This window comes from Pimephales promelas, chromosome 12 (assembly GCF_988280905.1).
Source record: "Pimephales promelas chromosome 12, fPimPro1.hap1.1, whole genome shotgun sequence".
Classification (NCBI taxonomy): domain Eukaryota; kingdom Metazoa; phylum Chordata; class Actinopteri; order Cypriniformes; family Leuciscidae; genus Pimephales; species Pimephales promelas.
The window spans coordinates 11,182,931-11,207,209 of NC_142780.1; the positions used below are offsets into that span (position 1 = coordinate 11,182,931).

At 36.9% G+C, this 24,279-nt stretch overlaps 1 protein-coding gene across 5 annotated transcripts in view; it reads left to right on the top strand.

Moving 5' to 3' along the window:
• Positions 1–1,067: 1,067 nt before the first annotated feature.
• triob (trio Rho guanine nucleotide exchange factor b) overlaps positions 1,068–24,279 on the top strand; it is a 219,864-nt gene continuing 196,652 nt past the window's right edge. For 3 of the 5 annotated variants that reach the window (XM_089117481.1, XM_089117482.1, XM_089117486.1), the window contains exons 1-2: positions 1,071–1,354; positions 20,029–20,079. In XM_089117481.1, coding sequence (XP_088973607.1) covers positions 1,288–1,354; positions 20,029–20,079 — 118 coding nt within the window. In that variant the 5' untranslated portion in view covers positions 1,071–1,287. Of the gene's footprint in view, positions 1,355–20,028; positions 20,080–24,279 lie in introns of all 5 variants that reach the window. The other 2 variants (XR_016145683.1, XM_089117483.1) reach the window with 2 other exon arrangements.

Genomic DNA, 24,279 nt, shown 5'->3' on the forward strand with positions numbered 1-24,279 from the left:
ATGCCGAAACCGCGATGCAGTGCTGTTTAAAATTTCGTTGCGTAATAGGCCTATAGCCTACATTTTTTAATAAGTTAGTTTTATGCCCTTTGAATCAAACATCAATTATAGGCACACTTACAGAAACAGATGTTAATATTCAATGCTTAAAAAATGGCATATAGCCTACAGCAAATTGTAATCTGTTATTAGTTTGAAAAAGTTTAGAAAAACATAGCCTATTAGAATAGGCACAATTTGTGCGTAGGCCTATGCTTTGTCTCAAAACTTGTCTAAAAAAACAGTAAATAGCACACGCATGTTAAAGATCACTTCATCTGGAAAGCATCTGCTGTTAAGACGTCCGGTGTCAGTTTTACATATTCCAATTCATAAACATCTTACAGATATTTTCTAAACGTGTATTTGACATCTGAAAGGAAATGTCCCAAAGACGTATTGCAGATGAGCAAACACTCAAAAAATAGGCTACGTCTTCTTCCAGATGTAGCCTAACACGTTACATCAGATAGTCTCTGAACATGCAAACTAGGCTACTTGATCAGTGTGATGGTGTAGGCTAATCATCATACAGACATTTTCTAATGATATAACCATAAACATAGTGGCTCCATGGGAACCTCACGACTATAGCACAAGTTTAAAAATATAATGTAGCTCTACATGTCGACCTTTTTTTGAAAATAATGATAGGCATTATGACAAAAAAAAATATATCTATAGGCTATGTAACATACCAAATTAGCCTTAAATTTGAAAACATTATTTTGACAAATTTGACAAACTTTATTCAATCACCTGCAGCCCATTCAGCTCCAAGAAAAACATTTTACTTGATATTTTTTTAATTAAATCAAACCTTCTAAAGAGAGAGGGTTTTTTTTTTTTTTTTTTTTTTTTTTGTATGGAATATAGAACCAGCATCTTAAAAATGACTTGGCATTTTGTAAATTTCGGCCACTGGTGAAATAGCTGGGGTGGCCTGTGGGGTGTGTGTAAGTAGGGGATTCCAGGAGACCCCTTTCCTGAAGAAGACCTCCCCTCTCCCTCCCTCCATCCTCCTCTCTCCCAGCTGAAACTCAGGAGCGCCGCCGATCGGTACCGACACCTCTCAAGCGAGCTAAAGCCAAGATGGAGGGTCCGTGCTCAGCGAGCACAGGAACGAATCCACGCACGCCACTCTTTGCTTTCCAATGAAGAGGATTTATTCCCGACCAGTCACTTGGAAACCCGACTCTGATCCGTTTGTTTGCGGAGTTTTGCTGAGGGAGAATCATTGTTCCGAGGATGAGTTCAGGGGAGGGAGAGGACACATCTAAGGAGGCGGCCGACATAGCGGCGTTTTTTAAATCCGGTAAGTGAAGAAGAGAGAGGCGCGCGCCTCGGTGTTTTCGTGATGATGACCCGCTTATCCGAATCCCGGTTGACGCCAACGATGCGTGACCGTACCATAGGTCAGAATATTTCATTTTGTTGAGATGTTGACGATGGTTAGCCTACTGTAATTCCGCAGACGTGATTTTATTGCCAGATGGAGTTGGAATGTTAAGATATATGAGTGCTTTTATAGCCTACCATTTATTTGGGATATGACGTTACATTTCAGTGCGCGCGAGCCTAGTCATAAAACAAGCCCGTTAACAGTTTTTTAAATTATTTTATTTATTTTTTTCTTTAAAACTGTTGTCATACGTCACTGTTTATAAGCGTGATGTTTGAGTTCAGAGGGAGGTGACGTCATAAAGCTGGGCTGAAGCAGCAATGCATTTGTAACGGTGCTGCGATGTTATGCATCTCAATTATGTCATACGTCACCAGCCCACTGCATTCATCACGTTAACACACGATTACACGATATTCACTAACTGCACGTTTCACCATGATGGTGTGAATTTTGAGCTCATTTATGCACCACTTTGGTAATCCTGGTCTGATTGTTGCAGTCAGCTGTTGTTGTGATTTGTGTCAGCTGTCTCTGCAGTACCAGGTGCATCAGAGGAGGGACTCTGTAATGGGCCTTGTACACCCTGAGTGACAGCAAGAATCTTACAATATCTCAATCTCTCTTTTCTCTTCAGCATGGCATCCAATTGTTCAACTTTATTGTGAGTGCAGGTGCTACAATGCAATAATGGATAGGGAATAATGCATATACCCAGTGTTGGTTGAAGGTAGAGGAAATTAATTTAAGTATGAAAGCCCTAGGGCTCTCAAGAAAAAAAAAAAGAGCATGCATTAATATTAAAGATATAAAAGATTCCAAGATATAGTAACTTTTGTCTGACACAGCCTGGCTGCTGTTTAAATAATGAATGTTTTATACTTCCTATTAAATAGTTTGTGAGACCTGTGATGCATAGTGATTGGTTTTGGTCATGGTTTGCTTTGTCACATGATATCATACAATGAGTTTGAATAATATTTTTTGGGTCTCGTTTGAATTTTTGGTCTGAGTACAGCAGACTCAAGCAAACATGATTTGATAATAACTGTGTAACAATTAAGTCAGAATTTAGCATGATATTAAATTCCATCGTAGAATTTCTAAATATCATATAACTATATATTCTTGTGTCACTATTGGTTGTTTTAAACAGAGGTTTGACTGATAACAGATTAGATTGTTATCGATAGCTAAGGTAGGAAGAGTATAGCTGATGACTGATAAAAAGGCTGACAATTTAATATATATATATAAATATATATAAAAACACTAAATATAACGTTTGTTTGCAATTTCATAATTTAATTTTAAAGTTAGTTTTTGAAAAAAAATTTTGGCCAATGTTGACATTTGAAATCACCTAAACAAACAACCCCCTACCCCAAAATGATCTCGCCCCTAATTTGATAGCTCCACCCCACACTTACGTACGCAACTGTAACAACGAGCAACGACTATGGCGGAATCTGCTGCATCTGCTGGCCGAGGGTATGATGTCATCAATGAGGGAAAGCATGTGTTACTAAGGTAATCCATGTCAACGTGTTTTGGCAGCATTTGGCAGTCAATGGTTCAGCTCCTTTCCACATGGAAGTCGACACTCAACACCTATCCCAAAAGTTATCATGTTCAACTTGATGGCGCAAACACGACAGTCATAGTTGGAAATATATTACAACTATAACGAGATTAGGGGGTTATATCAATCACTCAAAGGTAGAACCAAAGGAAACAAACATATAGGAGTATTTTATCATATTTTTCAGACACAATTTGGGAGCTGAAGCCTGAAACAGACAGTGGAAGAGGTTAAGAAGCGGCAGGCTTATGTCTTTTTCATAGCTGAAGCGAACGGTAATAAGATCGCAAATGAAAAATTGATTTACTCCCCTATCGAGAAGAAATAAAGCAACCTCGGCGTTCAAGTTCTCAGCTTGAGTTCTCTCCAGCGCTGGTAAGCTTCTCCGATACTGACACGAGCTCTTCCTCTTGCCTAATCGTAAGCCTTCTTTTTAATTTGAAGTTCCGCAGGCACAGACATTTTTCTCTTTTGTTTGTATTTGCCATCTCTTTCTGTAGTCGCTCTCTCCTCCCAATCATTAGTAGACACGCCCCTTACTGCTGATTGGTTACAAGTGTGTTTTGGTACTCGGGCGACACAGTTTTCAAAAGTTTTTTTTTTTTTAAAAACGGTAACACTTTATAATAACTACACGCTAATAATCTTTAGTTAAGCATGAGTAAACCATTAATTCATCATTCATAAAGCATTAATAGACATTAATAAGCAGTTCATAAATACAGCTATAAATGCTTTCTTCTTGATTTAAAAGTATAATTTGTTTAATAATTGTATTTTCCTCCTTTATTAATGATCAATTTATCATTTCTAAATGAAGAATTGCATTTTTTATAAACCAGTTATTTAAGAGTTTTCAGTGGTTCATACGATTACTTAGAGCGAGTAAGTAAATGATTAAAAAACTATTTAAATGTACATTTATACATCTTATTATTCAGACATATAGTGATGGTTACTTAATGTATTAGTAAATGCTTTATTAACATTTGTTAATGCTGTAATTAAGGGTTAATTTGGGTAGTTATAAAGCATTTAGTAGTGGTCAGTTAACTATGTTTGTGAGCTCATCTAAAGTGAGGACTATGCATGCCTTGTAAAGCATTTTTAAAGGCTGTTAAATATTTCTATGTTCTGTAGAAACATAGAAATATTTAAATCACCTTTATAAATGCTTTACAAAGCATGAATAGTCCTCACTTTAGATTAGCTCACAAAAATAGTTAACTAACCACTACTAAATGCTTTATAACCACCTGTATTTACTACATTTACTTACACTTTCTAAGTGAACTTATGAATGACTGACAACTCTTAAACAACTGGTTTGTAAATAATGCTATACTTCATTTAGAAATTATTAATTGATCATTAACAAAGTATGAAAATACAATCATTAAACGCATTATAGATATGCTTATAAATCAAGAAAAAAGCATGTATAGCTATATTTATAGACTGTATATTAATGTCTGTTAATGTTTTATAAATGATGAATTAACTGTTTACTCATGCTTAACTAATGATTAATAGTGTGCAGTTATTATAAAGTGTTACCAAAAAAACTACTGATCCCACCTTTAAATATCACATAACCATGTAGTAATGGCTTTTCATTTGATTTAAATACTTCACAAATTAAATATTAGACTATTTTCTCTTTTAGGTTATGGAACTTGATGGAAGCAAAGCAGTCAGACATCAGTGATAGATAAAATCTGATAAATATGTCTCGGTGCTGAGCTTAAGTCACATGCTGCAAAGGACCCTCACGACGAGTCAGTGATTGTATACATTTTTTTACCAATATAGAATACTTTCAAAAGCTGTTATCTATGCCAATTAATAACTGAGTTTGCTTGGATGATGTTCAACCCAATATACAGTACTGTATGGCAATCAAATGTGGGCGGTTGCCTTTTTTGTGGCAGTTTGCTGAGTTTAAAACATCATTGACCCCTAATAAGTGTTTGGAATTATCACTTCATGGTTCATGTAATTAATCAGAACTGCTGTTTGCTCTAAGTTACTTAAACAGTATGCGAATTGCTTCAAGATAGATTCACACATCCCATAAAGCAGAGGGAAGTCTTTGTATCCGAGTGTCTATTTTATAGCACTGCAGCATCCTAGGGCAATGTTTCAGAACAAAGTCCTCTCTCTCTCTCTGACTCCTCTGGTCGGTCTGTTAATTGCCTCACGCCCGCTCAACACTCAAGTTTTGGCACAGACAAGCTTTCTCTCTGGCTGTCTTTGCGTTAAACACATTTTGTGCTTCCAGAACATTGGATGTCTCATCAGTGCCCTACTTTAGTCACTGAGCACTGAATGTAGTCTCTCTGGGGCAAGACGCCCACCTAAAGAGCTTTTGTTCGGTTTTAAGAACTGAAGCAGATCTTGCGCACCAACTTTGGCCTGCGTTCTGAACTACCTTTTGATGCTGAGCAAAGAAAACGTCTCAGTGTTTGCTAGAACCAGCACGGAATAGTGATGGTGGTCTGTTCAGGCGTCTTTATTTGGAGTGTGTGGCAGATGTGTTTCAGAATATTGGGGGATTGACTTACCCCAGCGTACAACAAGACGTAAACATAATGAGTGCAATCCAGTGCGAATATAAAATTCAATACATTGATACTGATTATTTTTATGGCTCTGCAAAAACAAAATATGCTAACACATTAAAATGGCACTAAACACTTTAAAACACGTTTTATGACACTAACAACATTTAGTTTTATACATTATGTAACAATGGGTCCCTGCTACATATCTGTTCACCAAGGTCTGAGGCCTGACAACATGTTCTCACAGGAAAATGTAACCCCTGATCCAGATGATTAAACTCTGTATTATTATATTATCAGTAATACATCAGTAATAACTGTATTATTTGTGACTTATTACAATCTGCTCCCATTTGTGTTTGTTTCTTATAAGTTTTAAGTTTTTGCATCCTCAACATATAACTATAGATAACTACTAGAATTTTAGAAAATGTTAAACTGAGACCGTTCATGTGTAATATCTTCCTTTTTACAATTTATGGCACAAAATAAACATGAATGAACATCAGAAGGTATGCTGAAAAAAACGGTGCAACTTACTGAAATATGTTGCTAATATCACAACAGTAAAAGTAATCCTAATTTAGTGCTTATTAATAGTCAGTAAGGTAGGCCTATAGTTTAGTTATTGCGTGATTAAGGGATTTATAATATGGTCATGCAGAATAAGGCATTAATATCTACCTTATAAGTTCTAATAAACAGCCAATATGCTAGTAATATGCATGCTAATAAGTTAATGGTGAGAATTGGTCCCCAAACTCTGTGCATCTTTTATCTATCGGTATTGCTAACAATGTATGACATTTTAGAATCCATTCTATAGATTAATGCACTAATTCACACCCTATTAACTGTTTCCTCGCCATTGAGGGAATGTTCTGACTTTTTTCTCACTGATTTTTCACTGTTTTTTCCCACAGTAGAGGGCGCAACTTCTGAAAGAGTACAGAATCTCCTGCTCAAAACACATATGAAGAAGAAACATAGCATAAACATATGCATATGTAAAATAACACAATCATCAACATTAAACAGCATATAAATAAACACTGCCCAATGTTTCTAAATTAAATGTCGAACGAGGACAAGCTATAGGATTGTGTAGCTTTGGGGGTGTTGATAGACTCAATCTACTCCATCTTTGTTTTAATCGTAATTCTAAATTCTATCCGGACGTAGTCTTTGACAAAAACTCAATTTTCTTTTTTATTAAACTTACCCACATTCAAGTGTTGATAAAAATGAATGCATACAGCTAGAATTAAACAGATATTTATTGTTTAAAATCATAGGGTCTGTTCTTTTTTCCCTTTTTTTAAATAGATTGCATGTTCAGATATTCACACAACAAAATATTGTGGGGACCATGACACTTTGGTGAAAATGATCAAAAATGCTGGTCCTGACTGGCAACTAGGGATGGGTATCGTTAAGGTTTTATCGGTATTACTACTCTTACCGATACTGCTTATCGATCCGGTACTTTAATGGTATTCTTATCGTTCTTTTTGGTGTTTTGTTTTCTTTTTTAAGAATTAAGAACATAATTAACTTTATATTTTGAAATGTAAAAAAAAAAAATTAAAAAAAGTAATGCTTTAACAAAACGAAGAAAATTATCTATTTGTTATGCAGCAGTGTGCAGGGTTTTATTGTTTTATAAATATACAAAAGATAGGACACAAGTACTAACACAAAAATACAATTAATCGAAGATACAAATTATATACACAGTGCTTTATTTCCCGTAAGGTCTACTAACATTACTTTTTAGGTAATATTTTCTGTCTGAAAATAAATCCAATTTAGTAATCAAATGTAAAATAGCACTCTATAGTTTATCATAGATAGATTAATGCTTATTAAATCTAAAGTTACTCATTCAAGAGCTGTGAATGATTTTCTCTGCCTTTTGTTGTTTGATTTGCATTAATGGCTGAATCGTCAGCAGGTTTAGGCTATTAGACTGCTGCCCCTTTAAGACCGAGAGCAAATCTAATCGGTAACTGAAGCACCATCATTTTCTCCCTATTATTTACGTCCATTTAAGACATAATTGTGTTTAAGTGAATCTCAGAGCTGGTCATTTTGACATTTTTATGTATATTTGATAGTTTAGGACACACGAAGCCCAAAGTAGGCTATTGAGAATGAGGAGTTGACGTCATTTTACAGTGCCCCTCCCCTTTCCGCCATGTTGGTAGGATTCCCATGACAAAACAGTATTGATTACGTGTGTTTTTAGCTCGGTAGTAGAGGAGTTTCTCGCAATACCGCACTGTTTTACCATGCCTGGAAGTAACTGCTGCGTTAAAAACCGATAAAAACCCTGGTAAAAGCGTCACCTACCATCATGGTTTTTCCGCAGGTTTTTGTGTTTTTAAAAGGCATTTTATGATCTAGCAACAGTAGAGACAGCATTTTGCAACAAATGCCGATCGTGCTGATTCTGACGGCACGTTTGGGTTTAGGAAGAACTGACAGCGCTGGGAAGTGAAGGAAGTTGCGCTGGACAGATCATGCGTCTCGTTTTTAACGGGTGTATCTCAAATATCTTCTTATAATCTTTGGAAGCCGAAATCTAAAACAAAATTAGAATAATATCCCAGATCTAAAGTGTAACCTCGTTTGAATGTTTAGTTCTGTCCTCATTGTCACTCATTAAGCAAGCGCTGTCGTTTTGTGCGCGCTGTGTGCGTGAGAGATCGCTCTCTCTCTCTTCTGAACTGCGAATAGCAAATTTGCATCACAGATTAATGATTTAATTAAAACATAGTTTATTTATAGAAATGACTGGCGAGATAAACATGTTCAAGATAACGTCTTTATAGGAAAAAATTGTAACCTACGTGTATTTACTTAATTTCTCCAGTACCGACAGCAGAACCGATAACGTCCGAGCTTATCGATACAGCGGCCTTTCAAATTTCAGCACCGGGGCCCGTTTAATACCGGGTTTCGGTACCCATCCCTACTGGCAACTTTTTTCCAAAAAAACACTGGCTGGGAAAGATTTATGGGCAACTGTACATCACAATATCGCATTAGATTGTGAACCACAACCAGCTCTATTCACACACTTGTGGGGTGGATGAGGTTGTCATGACATATTCAGTCCACTTCACAATGTGTCAGAAGAGCTGAAGGCTGGATCACACAAAACCTGAGCCCTCCCTCAGAGTCTTTCAGCAGAAGACCACTTCCACAGAAAATGTTTCCGTCTGAGTAGATTTACTCTCTTCAACCATTTGCTGTTCTGTCTCGTAATTGGCACACCCAAACCTCCTTTGAAGTCTGTTGCGATATAGAGTGCTAAATTGTGACTTCCGTACCCTCGATTCTCTGTAGTGGTGGCACTGCGCCTTTTATGACAAACATCTCAAGGGGTTGTCGCACCATCTTTCCAAATTTGTAATCACTCAACAGCCTGTTTTTTAAATTAAAGATCCAAATGAGGTGTGAATAGTCGCTGTGGCTTAAGAAAGGATGTTATTAAGCTAATGGATGCCAAACCATAAGATGTTACTCACTACCTCCGAAACTGAAGTGACTTTTTGACTTCGAATAAAATGATTGCCATATGAATGCTATAGTTTTCTCAATCATTTTGCCATTTTACCAAATGCAGACTAATGAAATTGCTCATTTCCTCTACTGGCAATGTTTGACCTGAAGAGATCTGTCATTTCTAAAACCATTCTCAAGTTGCGTCTTTTTGTGTGTAATTAAAGGTTAGCTAAAAGTGAAGGGAGGATTGTGGTTTGGGATATTTCCTAACATTGCCTCACTTTGATCAACTATAAAACATAATTACATTGGAGAGAAACATGCTATTTGAGACAATTATACCTCTGAGTATAACAATATGAAAAATGAGATCAAACTTTCCCCTCTCATGGTCACGTTATGTTGCTTGTGGATAGTGCTAATGTTATGGATCATTGGTTCTTGCCTAAAGTAATCACTCCCTCCCTATAAATTCAATCAGAGGGTACAGTGAGAAAATGTAAGACCAAGTGTGTAATTTCTGTGTCACTAGTGTCACCAAGCGAAAATAAAGATACACATATATTGTTTTTGAAACACTTCCCTCATCTGCCTTCCAATTGGTTGAGCCAAAAGATGTTCATCTTTTGGATAACAAACACAAATGACCAAGTTGCAGACTGAACAGAAAGGTGTCCATGTTTGTATATATCCTATTAATGCATTTACTACAGTTTATAAACATTTTATTAACTGTAAACTAATAGTTTCAATTGTAAATAGTGTAGTGATGTACTGTATGAAGCACTGTTCACATAGAACTCATTTCCAAGCCAAGAAAATTCTCGTGACCAACTTGAAAATGAGCAAAATCCGATTTTTGTCAACTGTCAACGCATTCTCATCCTAGGGCGTCATATAGTGACACTTTTGACAATGCGTACACATCCAACGCACATGGCACCCTTTAGCGTCAAGATGACACGCTTCGGTTATGGTAGGTTTAGGTCTGGACTAGGGTTATGGTTAGACCACTAGGAGGTGCCTTCTGTCCCATATATATCTGCGTCTCAGATTGACGCTAAAGGGTGCCATGTGCGTTGGACGTCTACGAAATTGTTAAAAGTATATGACGCCTTGGGATGAGAACGGGCTGAAACTGCGTGTTGCATTCATCATTTTTTTGGTTCATCGGTTTGCCTGTACATAGCACAGTATGTTTTATATGCCGAATAAATTTGGTCCGCTAATATTACTGTTAATGCATTAAGCATTTTATTTATAATGGAAAACAATTTAGCGGAATAGCAGGTTGCATTCATATTCTAGTCGGATTTGTTCAACTTTTTATTGTAAGCATCATCGGTAAGGTGTATATTGAATTTGATCTTTTAAAATCACATTCATACAAACCTGGTAACTTACTGGCAGCGAAGGCCTCCATGTGGGCGTTCCTGTAAGGGTGTGACGTCCAGTCAAAACTATGAATGCCCAAGCATCCTGGAGCTGATCAGGCACAGTGCCCAGAGTCCAATATATTTAATCTGAACAGCAAGCTTGTTTACGATAGCCCATGTTGTTGTGAGCATAGCCATTATGGTTTGTAAAGTAGAAAGCCTTACATTATGTAATATAATGAAGCCCTGATAAGCAATCATTTTCTGATCATCCTCCATGAATTGCTATAATGTGCTTGGGTAAATTGGGAAAATAACTTTTATGACTAAAAGAATCAGTGAGCTTAGATATTGGGCACCATTCATGTAATAATCCTTAACCTTAACAAAAAATGTATTTACATCAGAACTTCAAAGAATACAATTATGCTTTTGTCCAGAAATTGGACATATAGGGTTAAAATCTCTGCATTTGCAGTTCACGTCCATGTTATTTTTAGTCGGATGTGATTGAACATAAACACAGAACTGCATTATGGTCCATGAATAGACAATGCTGCTATGTCATCCTCTACAATATGGAGGTTATTTCAGTTTACATCCATCTTTCTCTCTCTATCTTTTGAAGGGGTTTAGAGTACATTGTTTTTACAATGAGGAACAGGGAAGTATGTTTTAGGGAAGAATGTTATGGATTAGTATCTCAAAGGCATTTTTAAATGAAGGCAGAGGTATTTAAGGAGGTATTTCTACCTACAAATTCTACCTACTTCAATCAGTTTGATGTAACATAAAACAGGGGAATGATGTTTTAACTTAATTGAGTTACATTAACCCAACATATAATTTTCATTAAAGCATGCTCCTTGCTGATTGGCGAATTTTGCTTCAATGAGAAATTAAGATTTGGGTTTATTAATAAACACTTTACATTGCATGCATCAAATTGAAAATCGCAGTTGAGAGCTCTACTCTTCACCACAATGGTAACCACAAAATTCAATAACCAAAAAAACTCTAAATGTCCAACTGAATATTAAACATTAGCATTGTGAACGATTAATCGTAGAGACCATTGGTGGCAAAGGGTCTACTTAGGCTTAGGATGCTAAATGCCACTCTATGCTGTGGATCTATATTTCCCAGCATGCTTATATTGGACATTTAGAAGAGTTTCTGTTGCTGAATTTTGTAGTTACAATTGTAGCACTTGTGGTTAGGTTGTTGATTTATTTTGAATGAACTAAATTAAGTTGTGTGTAAAAATGTCTTCAATTAAATTTAAATAAGGCTAATGAATTAAACTACAATTCATTATAGTTTAATTCAAACTATAATTCGTTTGATAATAATCTCAAACGTAAGTAATTTTACCTAGCTGGAGAAATCAGGTTATATCTATTGACAGTTATGCTTCAATAAAACCTTGTTCCCTTTCGAGGGAACTCGAACTGCGTCAACTACGACACTTTGAGGAATGCCCCCTAACAAACCGCCTCTGAAGCGTAAATGAAACTAAGCCAATCGGGATTGGTGTTGCGTCATGACTTAACATGTGATTCGATCTGAGGATTGGTTTGTCACGATAGATCTGAAGGACCCATACTTCCACATTACCATCCTTCCATCTCACAGGAAGTTCCTGAGGCTCGCTTTCAGGGGCAAAGCGTTCCAATATCGGTTTCTTCCATTCAGCCTAGCTCTCTCCCCTCGCACATTAACCAAATGCATGGATGCAGCTCTAGCTCCGCTGAGGCTACAAGGTATCAGGGTGCTAAATTATATCGATGACTAGCTTATTATGGCCAAGTCACAAAAGCTGGCAGTTCAGGATCGAGATGTTTTCCTTGCCCACATCCAGAGCCTAGGGTTGAGACTCAACACACACAAAAAGAGCGTGTCCTTGTGAGGACAGACAAGACGTTAGTGTGAGTACTATATATATATACAGTATATGAAGAGTTCAGATGCAAAAGCCTCTAAGTGCCATTTGAAATTTTCTTCTAGAATGATCATTTTTATCAAGCTTGTATATTTAAGTTCAGTGATTTCACTTAAATGGCAATGATAATTATCTTTTAATTGTTATTTAAGTGAAATTACTTAACTTAAATATACAAGTTTGATAAAAATCATCATTAAAGAAGAAAATTTCAAATGGCATTTAGAGGCTTTTGCATCTGAACTCTTTATATATATATATATATATATATATATATATATATATATATTTAGGGGAGTCTGAGATTCCGCCCTTTATGCAGATTGGCATATCAGATCCTCATGTGGTGCCAGGGGAGACTGTTGTCTCTCAGAGCCACATACATCCCAGAGGATCAGAATCAGGGAGCAGACATCCTGTCGAGGTAGGGGTTGAGGCCGAGGGAATGGAGAATCCACTCAGAGGTGGTGGAGTCAATAAGTCAGAGGTTCAGGCCAGTGGAAGCCCATTGTGGTTTTCCCTCACACAACCAGTCCCAATGAGGTTGGATTCCATTGTGCAGCAGACATAGCCTCAGTCTGAGAGGTTTTTGTCCCTCTATTGACAGTCTATGGAACTTCCATATTGACAACTTCCACTTAAATTAACAAAACGTTGATTAAGAGATCATAATACTAATCCATGAATCGGGTAGTTTAGTTAATTTTCTGAAGAGACTTGATCGCTTTAAATGATGAACAGATTTTAATTTAGGATTTTATTCTCACATAAACATTGATCAGTGAAGAAAAAGAGAATCTCAACCATACTTCCTTGATGCTCTTGTCGAAGCTGAAATGTGCTGCGTAACAAGACAGTGCACCTCATTGGTTCTTGTAGATAGTAGTAGTAGTAGTAAAATCTTTATTTGTCCCTTTACAGGGCAATTTAAGTAGCTTCAACCTCACAAAAACAGCAAAACATCACAGACATTACACACACCAGAAAAAAAAAAAAAACACAAAACCCCGGGCATTTATAAATCTTCGTCTAGCTACTGTTAAAATTAAGATGCTCGATTGTGCTGCGTAACACTTGAAAATGAACCTCATTGGTTCTTGCAGAAGCTCAATTGTGGTGCGTAACACATGAGAGTGAACCTCATTGGTTCTTGCAGAAGCTCAATTGTGTTGCGTTACCCGAGAAGGAACCTCATTGGTTCTTCTGGAAGCTCAAACGTGCTGCGTTACACGAGAAGGAACCTCATTGGTTCTCGCAAGTCATACAAGCATGCTTGAGCTTCCAGTGATCATTGATGTGTGCGTTGATAAAGGATTCTATGTGAATGAACGATTAAATTAAATCTGAAGTGATCGTCGCTTCAGAAAATTTAGTCACGACAGTCATTTATGACACTTTATTCAACAATAACAACATTAAACGACATCATAACGATAATGTCATTACGCCATGTCGACGTCATTGGTACGTCAAGGTTTGATAAAACATACTATGAGTCAATTTTGGTACCGAGTCGGTACTGAAATTTGAAAATTGTGACGCTTTGAGCTCTAAGCGGGATCATAAACAGGTCTGATTGGCCATTGTGTTCGCGTACTCATAGGACAAATCATCATAGCTACAATGATCAATGCACGGGAGGGTTTGAGAGCACTCGGAAGTGTTTGAAAGTGTAAAAAACGGGAGCGGGAGCATTTTCAAATGCTCCTATATGTATTCGTGTAAGCGCTCTGTGAATAGTATCATGTATATTTACAACATGTTATTGAAGCGCTGATGAGCACGTGAGTACAATGGGCAATCAGAGGTGTTTACAATTCCGCTCAAAAGCGTCAAATTAAAAAAAAAAATGTCTGTACCGACTTCGAAGTACTTTTTGACAACTCAACTGTGTTTGTAGCCTGGATGCCAGCCCGAACTCCGCCCACAACATTTTTTGGTCAGGAAGTTCGGTCTGGACTCGCTCCATTGAGGAGTAATTATGATCAGGCAAAAAATGAACGGGCCAATCAAATTGCCCGGGCGGGCTTTATACGATGATGGACAGATGATCTGCAGGGACGTAATCATCACGTTATCAAAGAGCGCTTGTCGAAGATGACTGCAGCTGGAGAATTGAGATGTATAGATTCCGCTGTCGCGTCTTTTGTAAAATAAATCGACAGCGCATTCATTTTAATAGACAAACAGAAAACTGCAATCAAGGCATTTGTCGATCGGAAAGATATTTTTTGCCGTCCTTCCTACATGATTCGGGAAAAGTGTAACTTATCAGCTGGCTCTGACGGTCGTTAAGAAGATGGGACGTAATGAAAAGCCTGTGGTCGTTGTGGTTTCTCCTTTGGTGGCACTCATGGAGAAGTAAGTAAAAGAAGCAACACTCGTTATTTAACTTCTAAAATAAATAAAGTTCTGTACGTTCTACGTTCTGGCTATGTGACTACATTCTACGTTCTGTATTTGAAAACTGCGCTATGCAAAGGAGTTGACTTACTGCGTTGCTCTGATTGGTTGTAGGTCTACCGAATATCCAATTGAGTGCAGAGGTTTTTTTTTTTTTTTTTTTTCCTGGTTCGGTTACGACACGCCCAACGGAGGAGATTCAGACTCATATTCTCTCTTGAATATGAGTATGACGAAGTCAGGCTACTGTGTTTGCATATTTTCACTGTTATTTACTTGCAATACACCGGTTAGTAATATTGCAAGATTTGACAAAGCACACTATTACTTAAATTGTGTTTTATTATTATAAGTAAATAACAATAAACATATGCACTTTCAGTATTCAATCCGATCAAGTGTTTACATGTCCTGTTGGAACGGATTAGAAAAAAAAATGTGCCCTTCCCTAGCCTGACTTCGTCATACTCATATTCTTGTCGGAATTTGAGTCTGAAACTGCTCCATAGGGCTTTGATTATGAGACGTGTCTTAACCGAACCAGGAAAAAAGAAAAAAAAAAAACCAAACAAACAAAAAAACTCTGCACTCAATTGGATAGTCGGTAAACCTACAACCAACCAGAGCAACGCAGTTAGTCAAGTACTTTGCATACAGTTGTCAACTACAGAACTTACTTACTTTAGAAGTTAAATAACGAGTGTTACTTCTTTTACTTGGTCCTTCATGAGTGCGACCAAAGGAGAAACCAACTGGCTTTTCATTTCGTCCGTCAGAGCCAGCTGATAAGTTACACTTTTGCCGAATCATGTAGGAAGGACGGCAAAAATATCTTTCCGATCGACAAATGCCTTAATTGCAGTTTTCTGTTTGTCTATTAAAATTAATGCGCTGTCGATATATTTCAAAATAGACGCAACAGCGGAATCTATACATCTCAATTCTCCAGCTGCAGTCATCTTTGAGGGAAACCAGTTAAGCGCTCTTTGGTGACGTGATGATTACGTCCTTGCAGATCATCTGTCCATCATCGTATAAAGCCCGCCTTGGCAATTTAATTGGCCCGATCTTTTTTTGACTCATCATAATTTCTCCTCAATCGAGTCCAGACCGAACTTCCCGACCAAAAAAATTTGTGGGTGGAGTTCGGGCTGGCATCCAGGCTAGCCCTTCCCCCCAATACAATCTGAATTAGATTTTAATCGGAATTGGCCAATTCATTTCTATATTGACATGGCTACATGTGACTTTTCTATCTTTTCTATTTCTGTGCTACTAATCCGATTGCAATTAGATTATTAGGGTCTGTTTAAACACAGCTATTGCTATATAACCCTTACCTGGTCAAGAACTTCACCCAGATCAGTACTGACAATATTACTGCCATGTAATATTGAGGTTAGGGTAAAGGCCAAGAGATCTGATGCAGTGTCAGTGAGGATGGGTAGGGATTGAGTGAGGTCTTATCAGTGAGCCTCAGTCCTCAGGATTTTGGTTATATCAGGGGGTCAACTCTTTACACTCAGATCATATCACTTGGTCTCTCAGCAGGTTACTCAATAGACAAGAGACCATGCTAAATGATAGCGGCAGCCTGAAGCACACACATGCCGGGGTGTTTTATCTGGGCAAACACTTGCAATGGTTAAACCTCATTCATGTGTGAATGCCTAACTTGACATGTTAATGTGTTTAAGTAAACACAATAATTAACTTGTTTAAAAAATCCAATTAAGATAACAGGATTGAAGATAGAGATTAACAGGGTGGAGGAAAGCAGAATGGAAATAGAGCTGAAGTTTTCCATTGCTCAGTGAGGTGTTGAGACTTAGCCTGAAGGTGTCATCTCTTAGGTTTATTCTGATACTATTTGATAATAATCATTTTATCAAAACATTTATTTCATATTATAAAACGGTTAGTTCCAATCCTTGATTCTGAACACAGCTATGACCACTTCACGCAACGGTTCTATTTATCACTGCGTAACAAACACTGCAGTTCCTATGTTGTTTTTATTTGAGCTTTCATATTTATTACACATTGGAACGCTGTTGCTGTTCACGGTCAGGGACTATTTATTTATTTTTTTTCTTGCGGAAGGAAGCCTTTTAGTGATTTTACTTCATAAAAATTGCACTAATACACATTTTTTTAACTTTAATATTGTTTTTGTGTGGTAACCATTTTATAAAAGCAATAAGGTACTTGAGCAAGTGCTATATCGTGAATAAGTAACGGCTGAAGGGGTTGCAGGCACTCCGCTTCACGCCATGCCTAACAATGCCCTTCAGCCGTTACTTAAAGCACGCTCAGTAATAAATTGAGTTCTTTTTTACTGCTTATTTGGCTTAAATAGTCAAACACACACAGAATATCACAGTCAGTTATGTTTGTAAGTGAACATAAACAGTTGAAACAGAAACAAAACGTGCCAGTACAATGGATCTGTGAGTCAGCTCTGTGACTCAAAGTGACAGTAGCATTATATATACCTGCTGCCAAATTATGAGAAAGTATTAAAAAAGAAAATATATATGGCAGTTTTTCCTCATGGTATTGGTAAATTTGTGGCCAGTAAAAATGCTGAGTGGCTAGTAACATCACGTAATTATATAACTGCTAATACTTTAACATGTTTGTATTGTTCTATATGGAATAGAATATGGATTATTTCTTAATTAATTGTTAGATTTATTATTTTTGAAGTAATTTCTTGTGGACGTGCCAAATCTGCTCAAGCAAATCCAAATTCACCCTTATTTTCACTTCTGATCACTTCAATCTGATATTGTGATTAAAGAAAAATAAGTCATATGATTTCTATCTTTATAAACTCTTTAATGTCTTATCCAATGCATTTAAATAATATGGGGACGTGACAAGATGACAGGGCTCTGTTCTTTTCTTGATTTGGTGACAGAGCTGTTTTGTCATGGTGAGCATGTGGTTTCGAGTTTGTTTGGGCCATGTGTGCTTCTGTCCATGTGAGTTGTTTTGTGTGCGGAGCGTGGTGTTAGGATCCCGGTCTAGTTTGGTTTTGTGGGGTTTTTTGTCGGGATTCGGACATTCTTGCTCCGTGTGTTTGTCTTCTGTTGTGAACACACAAGATGAGCAATTGTGTGAGCATGCGGTTTTGTGTTTGATCGGTCCGCTTTTCTGTCCGCGTGTGTTGTTGTGTTCTGTGTAGCACCTAGTTTGTGTTTTCATCAGCCGCGTCCTTTCTCGTTTTCTTCTGTTGTGTCACACGCACCGTGTGTTATGTATTGTATGAACATGCGGCTTATGACTACTTTCATTAGCTGCGAGTTCGTTTCTTGTTTTGTTTGAGCACATGGCTTGTGATCGTGTTCGCTGGCCATATGCTCTTGTTAACTGTCACTGTCCAGTGAGATGCCTACATTTACTTCACTATATTACAATTAAATCTTAATCTTATCATGGCAAACTATATATCATTTGGAAAGGTCTAAGACTCCTAAATAGATATTTACAGTAATAGATTAATTTATGACAAGAGTGCACCTCAGAAAATCTACATCATAACAGGAGATCTGACCTTTGTCACAAAAAGTCAATGCTCACACTTTTAATCATTGAAACTCGTTTTCATGCTAAAGGTTCATAGTAAAACATATATTGTAGTATTTGTCCATATTATCCTCTAAAATATAATATTATCTTTTTTATTTCCTTGTTTACATCATATATTTTACTAATTATTTTAAATGAGGTACCATAAGAAAAGGTACTTTGAATTCTTTTAGTGGGCTTGTTTCATAGTTTATAATCAAAACTTTTTCTACTCTTGACAAAACTCATATCATTGGAGAGGTCTGAGTCTCAATGTTTCATATTTTGTGATAGAAGTCATATTTGGACAGAAATGTATTAATTTGTCAGTGGCTATTTTTGGTATTACGCCTAAACAAAATCTCATAGGAACTTGAATTTTTGTGATATCAACTTCAAATTTGGAACAGAACTTGGTTAAACATATTGCATTATTTATAGATAGAAAAAATGGGTACATTTGATTTACAGTAAATTTTAATAATTTAAAAGTGCTTTAGCTTCATGCAATAATCTGCTAATCTCTTTAAAACAAGACTAAAATTAGGTCTTAGTCCAAAGCATTTTTGAATTCCAACCATTTAGGTTTGGATAGTTCATTTTCAAATCCATTCTCAAAAAGGGTGACAGTTAAAGGGATACTTCAGGATTTAGCATTAAGCTTTGTATTTTTAGGAAACCTGTGGTATTTTCGAATTACCATGCTTTCCACCCTCATATTCCCCTGAGACAAGATTATATATTTTTTGTCTGGAAAAAAAAATGTCATTTTGCATCATCAGAGGATTTTTGGCCAAAGGCTAAAGAATGCAGTCAGTAGTAGGAGCTGTCCTGCATGTTCTCAACCCGCCCATAGAGGGTGGGATCTCACTCACAGAATGTACACATAGTGTCAGCCATCTTTTTTTTGGAAGCTAAGCTAAGCCTCACGTCGTTCTCCACACGGCCCTAGCCATGTCCTGTTTGCCACAGTAAACATAATGAATGGCGACTGTAGAACGCAAAAGCCAAAACCCAGACATTTTGGGCGATCTTTAACTACTGTTTAACTACTGTTGCTCTATTACCGGTTGGCGTGGCCTCCCAGGGCAGCGAAGCAAGTGCATTCTGGGAGTTGTTTTCTTTTATCCACATAAGCCAAAAATACATTTTCTGCCTTTTCTCAGTCTAGAAAGCTCCAGATTCAAAAATAATATCACATTTATTCTACATAAATGACCCATTTTAAATACACATTCATCTTTCCAGAGGTGAAGTATCCCTTTAAGGGGTTAATAAAAAGCCTAAAATCTGCGTCCTTGACTCCTTGCCTAATCCCTCAACCCTTTACCTCAACCCTGTAATACTGCATGAATTTACTTAAGATAGTTTCAGTCAGATTATTCAAATCAAAATATATTTAAAGCAAACTTTGAATATTAAATTTAGCTATGCTTCATGGTTTTCAAACTTCTGATCATTCCTCTTTATCTGACACACTTATGCAATGTGAATTGTTCTTTCATTCTGTGCTAGACAGTACTGTATGTATCATGATGTAAAAAGTCTTCAAAAAAGTGTGAAACTTAAAGTGTCAAAAGATTGAGTGTGTACTTTATCTAACCTCTTCCTCTTACTCTTTGTCTCTGTATTTTCAGAATGCTCTCTCCCAAAATGTGAACCCAAGCTTGAGTTACCCAGTCACACAGGTAAGTAACAGAGCTACATTACTAAGGCCTCTATACAGGGTTTTGATTAAGACCCTAGTTCAGTTAGGACATTTAAGTTGCTTTTATAAACGTGCCCTAGAAAAAAACAAAAATTTTATGATATGTCAGTGCAAGTTGCTTTCATTTAAAACAGCTCAGATATGTGTTTTAGTCTGGGACTACGTTAAGCCTGGTCTTTGAAATATATATGGGTTAAATGTTTGATATTAACCTTTAGTCTTTTTTTTCTGTTATTGTGCCACAAGGTTTATGGGTATATTGTGTCTGTTGTGTCCGAGCTCATTTATTCAAGTTTGGCCTATAATTTAAGTCCTCAAATCATAAGTATCCTTTTAGCTATTATAGCATTGGTTAAGTTTTTGATGATTTTGAATGTAATTAATTGTCATTTATATGAGGTTGTTGCGCATCATGCATTAAGACTTGAAATCAATGTTCACCTGCAAGAATATGAAATATCGTCTTTTATCTAAGGTTCATTCGGTTAAGATAACTGTTCTAGCGTTTTCAACACTACTGAGCTGATTCCACGTTTTTCTTTCGGCTGGTTTAATCTATTCATTTATAGCTAAATTGAGACTGATATCGTTGAACTAGATTATTTTACCATACTAAAAATCATGTTTATGCATTACTTCTGCATAGATTGAACACTTTCTTGGAAATCAAATCTTTATATATATATATATATTTATATATATATATTTTTTTTATTTTATTTTTTTAAATCAGGCAGTCAGGACGTTCTATGACACATTTGGGAAGTAACTATACTTGACCCAGTTATGTCTAATATTAGTTAAACATTTGCTCGTCCCAAGGTAATATCTTCCGTAGCCAGTCGACACTGTTGATATCTGGTTGTCTGCCTTTATTGTAGACTGGTGCCTTATTAAATCATTTTAATTTTTCTAGCATGACATTATTTTCTTGCCATGTTGTGGGTCACTTCTGAATGTAACACAAAACAAAATACGAAACTTCTAATATTTCAAGAATAAATTGCTGAGGTTTGTGTAGAATTCTCCATGCTGAGTGATGCTCTTGATTTCATTGATGCTCAAGGTGCATGGAAAATTTTTGTGAGCGGCAATGATCTAAATCAGTTCAATAAGCATGTCTAAAAATATCTGAGGGTGTAGGACATTTCGTTGTTTCTCACGTTCATCCCCTACGGCACCTTTCATATGGGACCCCAGCTTGTTATTCATTTCAAGCTGAGTCTTTCATAATCAACTCTCTCAAAACGACAGTAATAACTTCAGAACAAATCTGAATCGATGTAGTATTTTGAATGTTTCTGCTAAAGTCATTAACTAATAACACAAGGAACCAACGCACGAGGAATCATTTTGAAATATAAAACCTAGCAAATAAAGTTTTAGGTTTTCTGATTGTAGGAAAGTGAGCTCTGCCCTGTTCCCAGCAGTAGATTGCTCTTTCTCTAATTGGAGATTGAAGTGTATTAGACCCATGCTGAGATCTGCCGGAATCTGGTATGTTTTCAGATCCGGAGGGAGTCACTCGCACAATGGCCATCTCCAGGGGATGTCTTTATGCTGTCTGCCAAAGTCCTCGACATGCTCATCACCACCAATCAGTCCCACCATAGAGCTGGCCAGTAGAGCAATCTTGAAGGCTCCAAGGATTCTTTTAGTACCCCAAATCTTAAAACACTTCTTTCAGATAGATGGACACACACATTCTGGCGAGCTTCTGTCCAAACCAGCTTTCAAGCAGGTTTAAGTCTTTCATACAATGATGTGTTGATGTTTTAAAAGAACTTTGAAGGTCACTTCGTTTGACATATAAAGCATTTTGAAGGGTTAGGAAGTTAGCACAAAATACTTTTTTCTGAGGTTAGAACATTTCTGAATGGTTGAATGTGCCAAAAGCAAGGTACTTTCTGTTTATATGAGGACAAGTGTTCAGTTAAAGGTAAAATGTGCAGGTTTTGTTGTTAACTGTTAGCTAGATGTGCTGTAAAGAGCAGTAAAGTATAAAGAACAAGAACTGACCAGCACACTTGTCCACACCGACTAGATCTTCTTCTCAACAGCATTTATAAATAGCTGACCCAGTCTAAGTGAACTATTTTTCAGGTTGCCTCTGAAATGGGGCCATAATAACCAAAAGGTAACATTTTCAGATGCTGTTTAGAACTATTGTTGGACCACAAAGCTTTCAGTTTATTTTTCTTTTTAAAGGAAAACTCTTTGACTAATTAAAAAATAGGATCTTTCAGATTTGGAAAGAGTCAGAAGGGAATGAATAAACAGTGTATGAAACCGATAAGATCATGGGAATTTCCAGTCTGAAGCAGAAAATAACAATGGTTCCTTCAGTTTATTCTTTTTCCCCAGATGGTTCAGGTGAGGAGAGCCCATGGTACTTTCACATTTAATCAGTCGAATTTTGAAGGATATAGGGTCAGCCGTCAAACACCGAAGTGGTTTAGATACAAGCAGCAAAAGTATGAACACAAAGAGGTATGAGACCACATTCCTACTTAAGTAGATCCTCTTTAAAGTCCCCGTGAACCGGAAGTTGCAAACGATTTTTCTCCAGTGCTGTGACGTGTTTCCAAGTGAAACGGAATATTGATCAGAGGGCAGGGTTTTACTCTAGAGCTCCTCTTCTCCATCTCTCGCTCATAGCAAACTAACGGTTTGAGGGGAGTGGTTAAGCGTTTCCCCACCCAAACTGTGAAGCCTACGTCATCAGAAAAAGAAACCGTTCCAGACCGGAAGTAACTTTTCAGATTTTGATTAAAGATTACCAAGGTAAAACATTTTTTAAATATATTTTTACTTGCACGGATTAATTGTTCACCACAAGACTAGTAATATGCGCTAACAAAGTAAATAGGTTCAATTTTGATTTGACGGGGACTTTAAGGGACAGGGACAGTGTGAATGTAAAGAGACTGGGTACATTTTCCCTTGCTTCACTTCTTGGGCCACTTAGTTTGGTTGATTTACAGAGGACTCAAGTGTGAAAACACCTTTAATCAACACTAAACTCTACTGTAGAGTATTTAGAGAAAGGGAAATAGATGAGGTGTGCGATATATTTGTACTTCATAAAAAAATCATTATTGACTATTTTTCCTTAAATAGATTTCAACTTGTCAAAATGAGAGGGTTCACAGTGTCAACATATGCATACAATTTCACATTTATGTTTTTTGGCAGTTCTTAGCTATTATCAATAGAGATGACCAAACAAAACAGATTGAACCTCAAGAAAAAAAAAATGTGATGATGCTTTGCATTACATTCATTTTACTGTGGTTAAAGGTGCTAAGTAATAATGGTTTATAAGCCTAATGGGAAAATATTCACAGCTGTAGAATTGCAATTTAATCCAAAAATAAATGTGCTCCCGGCTCAAGGGTGGTACTGTTCATCCATTCCACAAGTGTGCAGCCCATAATCCAGTGTATCACCGAACCGCAAGCTGTCTGCATGCAAAGTGCCAAGTTTCTCTCTGAAATGAGCAGCATTTGCTAGTAACCTGTCAAAATAAAAGCTCAATGTTTTAAAGGGTTAGTTCACCCAAAAATGAAAATTCTGTCAGTATTTACTCACCCTCATGTTGTTCCAACCCCGTAAGACCTTCGTTCATCTTCGGAAAACGAATTAAGATATTTAAGATATTAAAATCGCTCCTGCATACAGTCCATCTGAGGGACTGGCTCTTGCCGTCCCCGAAAAGTCATAAAAGACATCGTTAAAATAGTCCAAGTGACTACAGGGGCTCAATCTTAAGTTTATCAAACGACGAGAACACTTTTGTGCGCAAAAAAACAACAAAAATAACGACTTTATTTCAACTATTCGTTTATTTCTCCCTCTGCACGAGTCAGCTAACTATTTTAATAGCGTAAGCTTCTGTTATTGTACGTCACACGCATCACACACACATGACCAGCTTCGACCAATAGTGAGCCTACGTGTGACGTAGCTCTACGCAATCACACTACGTTAACGGACTATAGGCTTATGGAGAAGGAAGTGAATAGTTGAAATAAAGTCGTTATTTTTGTTGTTTTTTTGCGCACAAAAGTGTTCTCGTCGTTTGATAAACTTAAGATTGAGCCCCTGTAGTCACTTGGACTATTTTAACGATGTCTTCAATTACTTTTCGAGGACAGCAAGAGCCAGTCCCTCAAGAAGC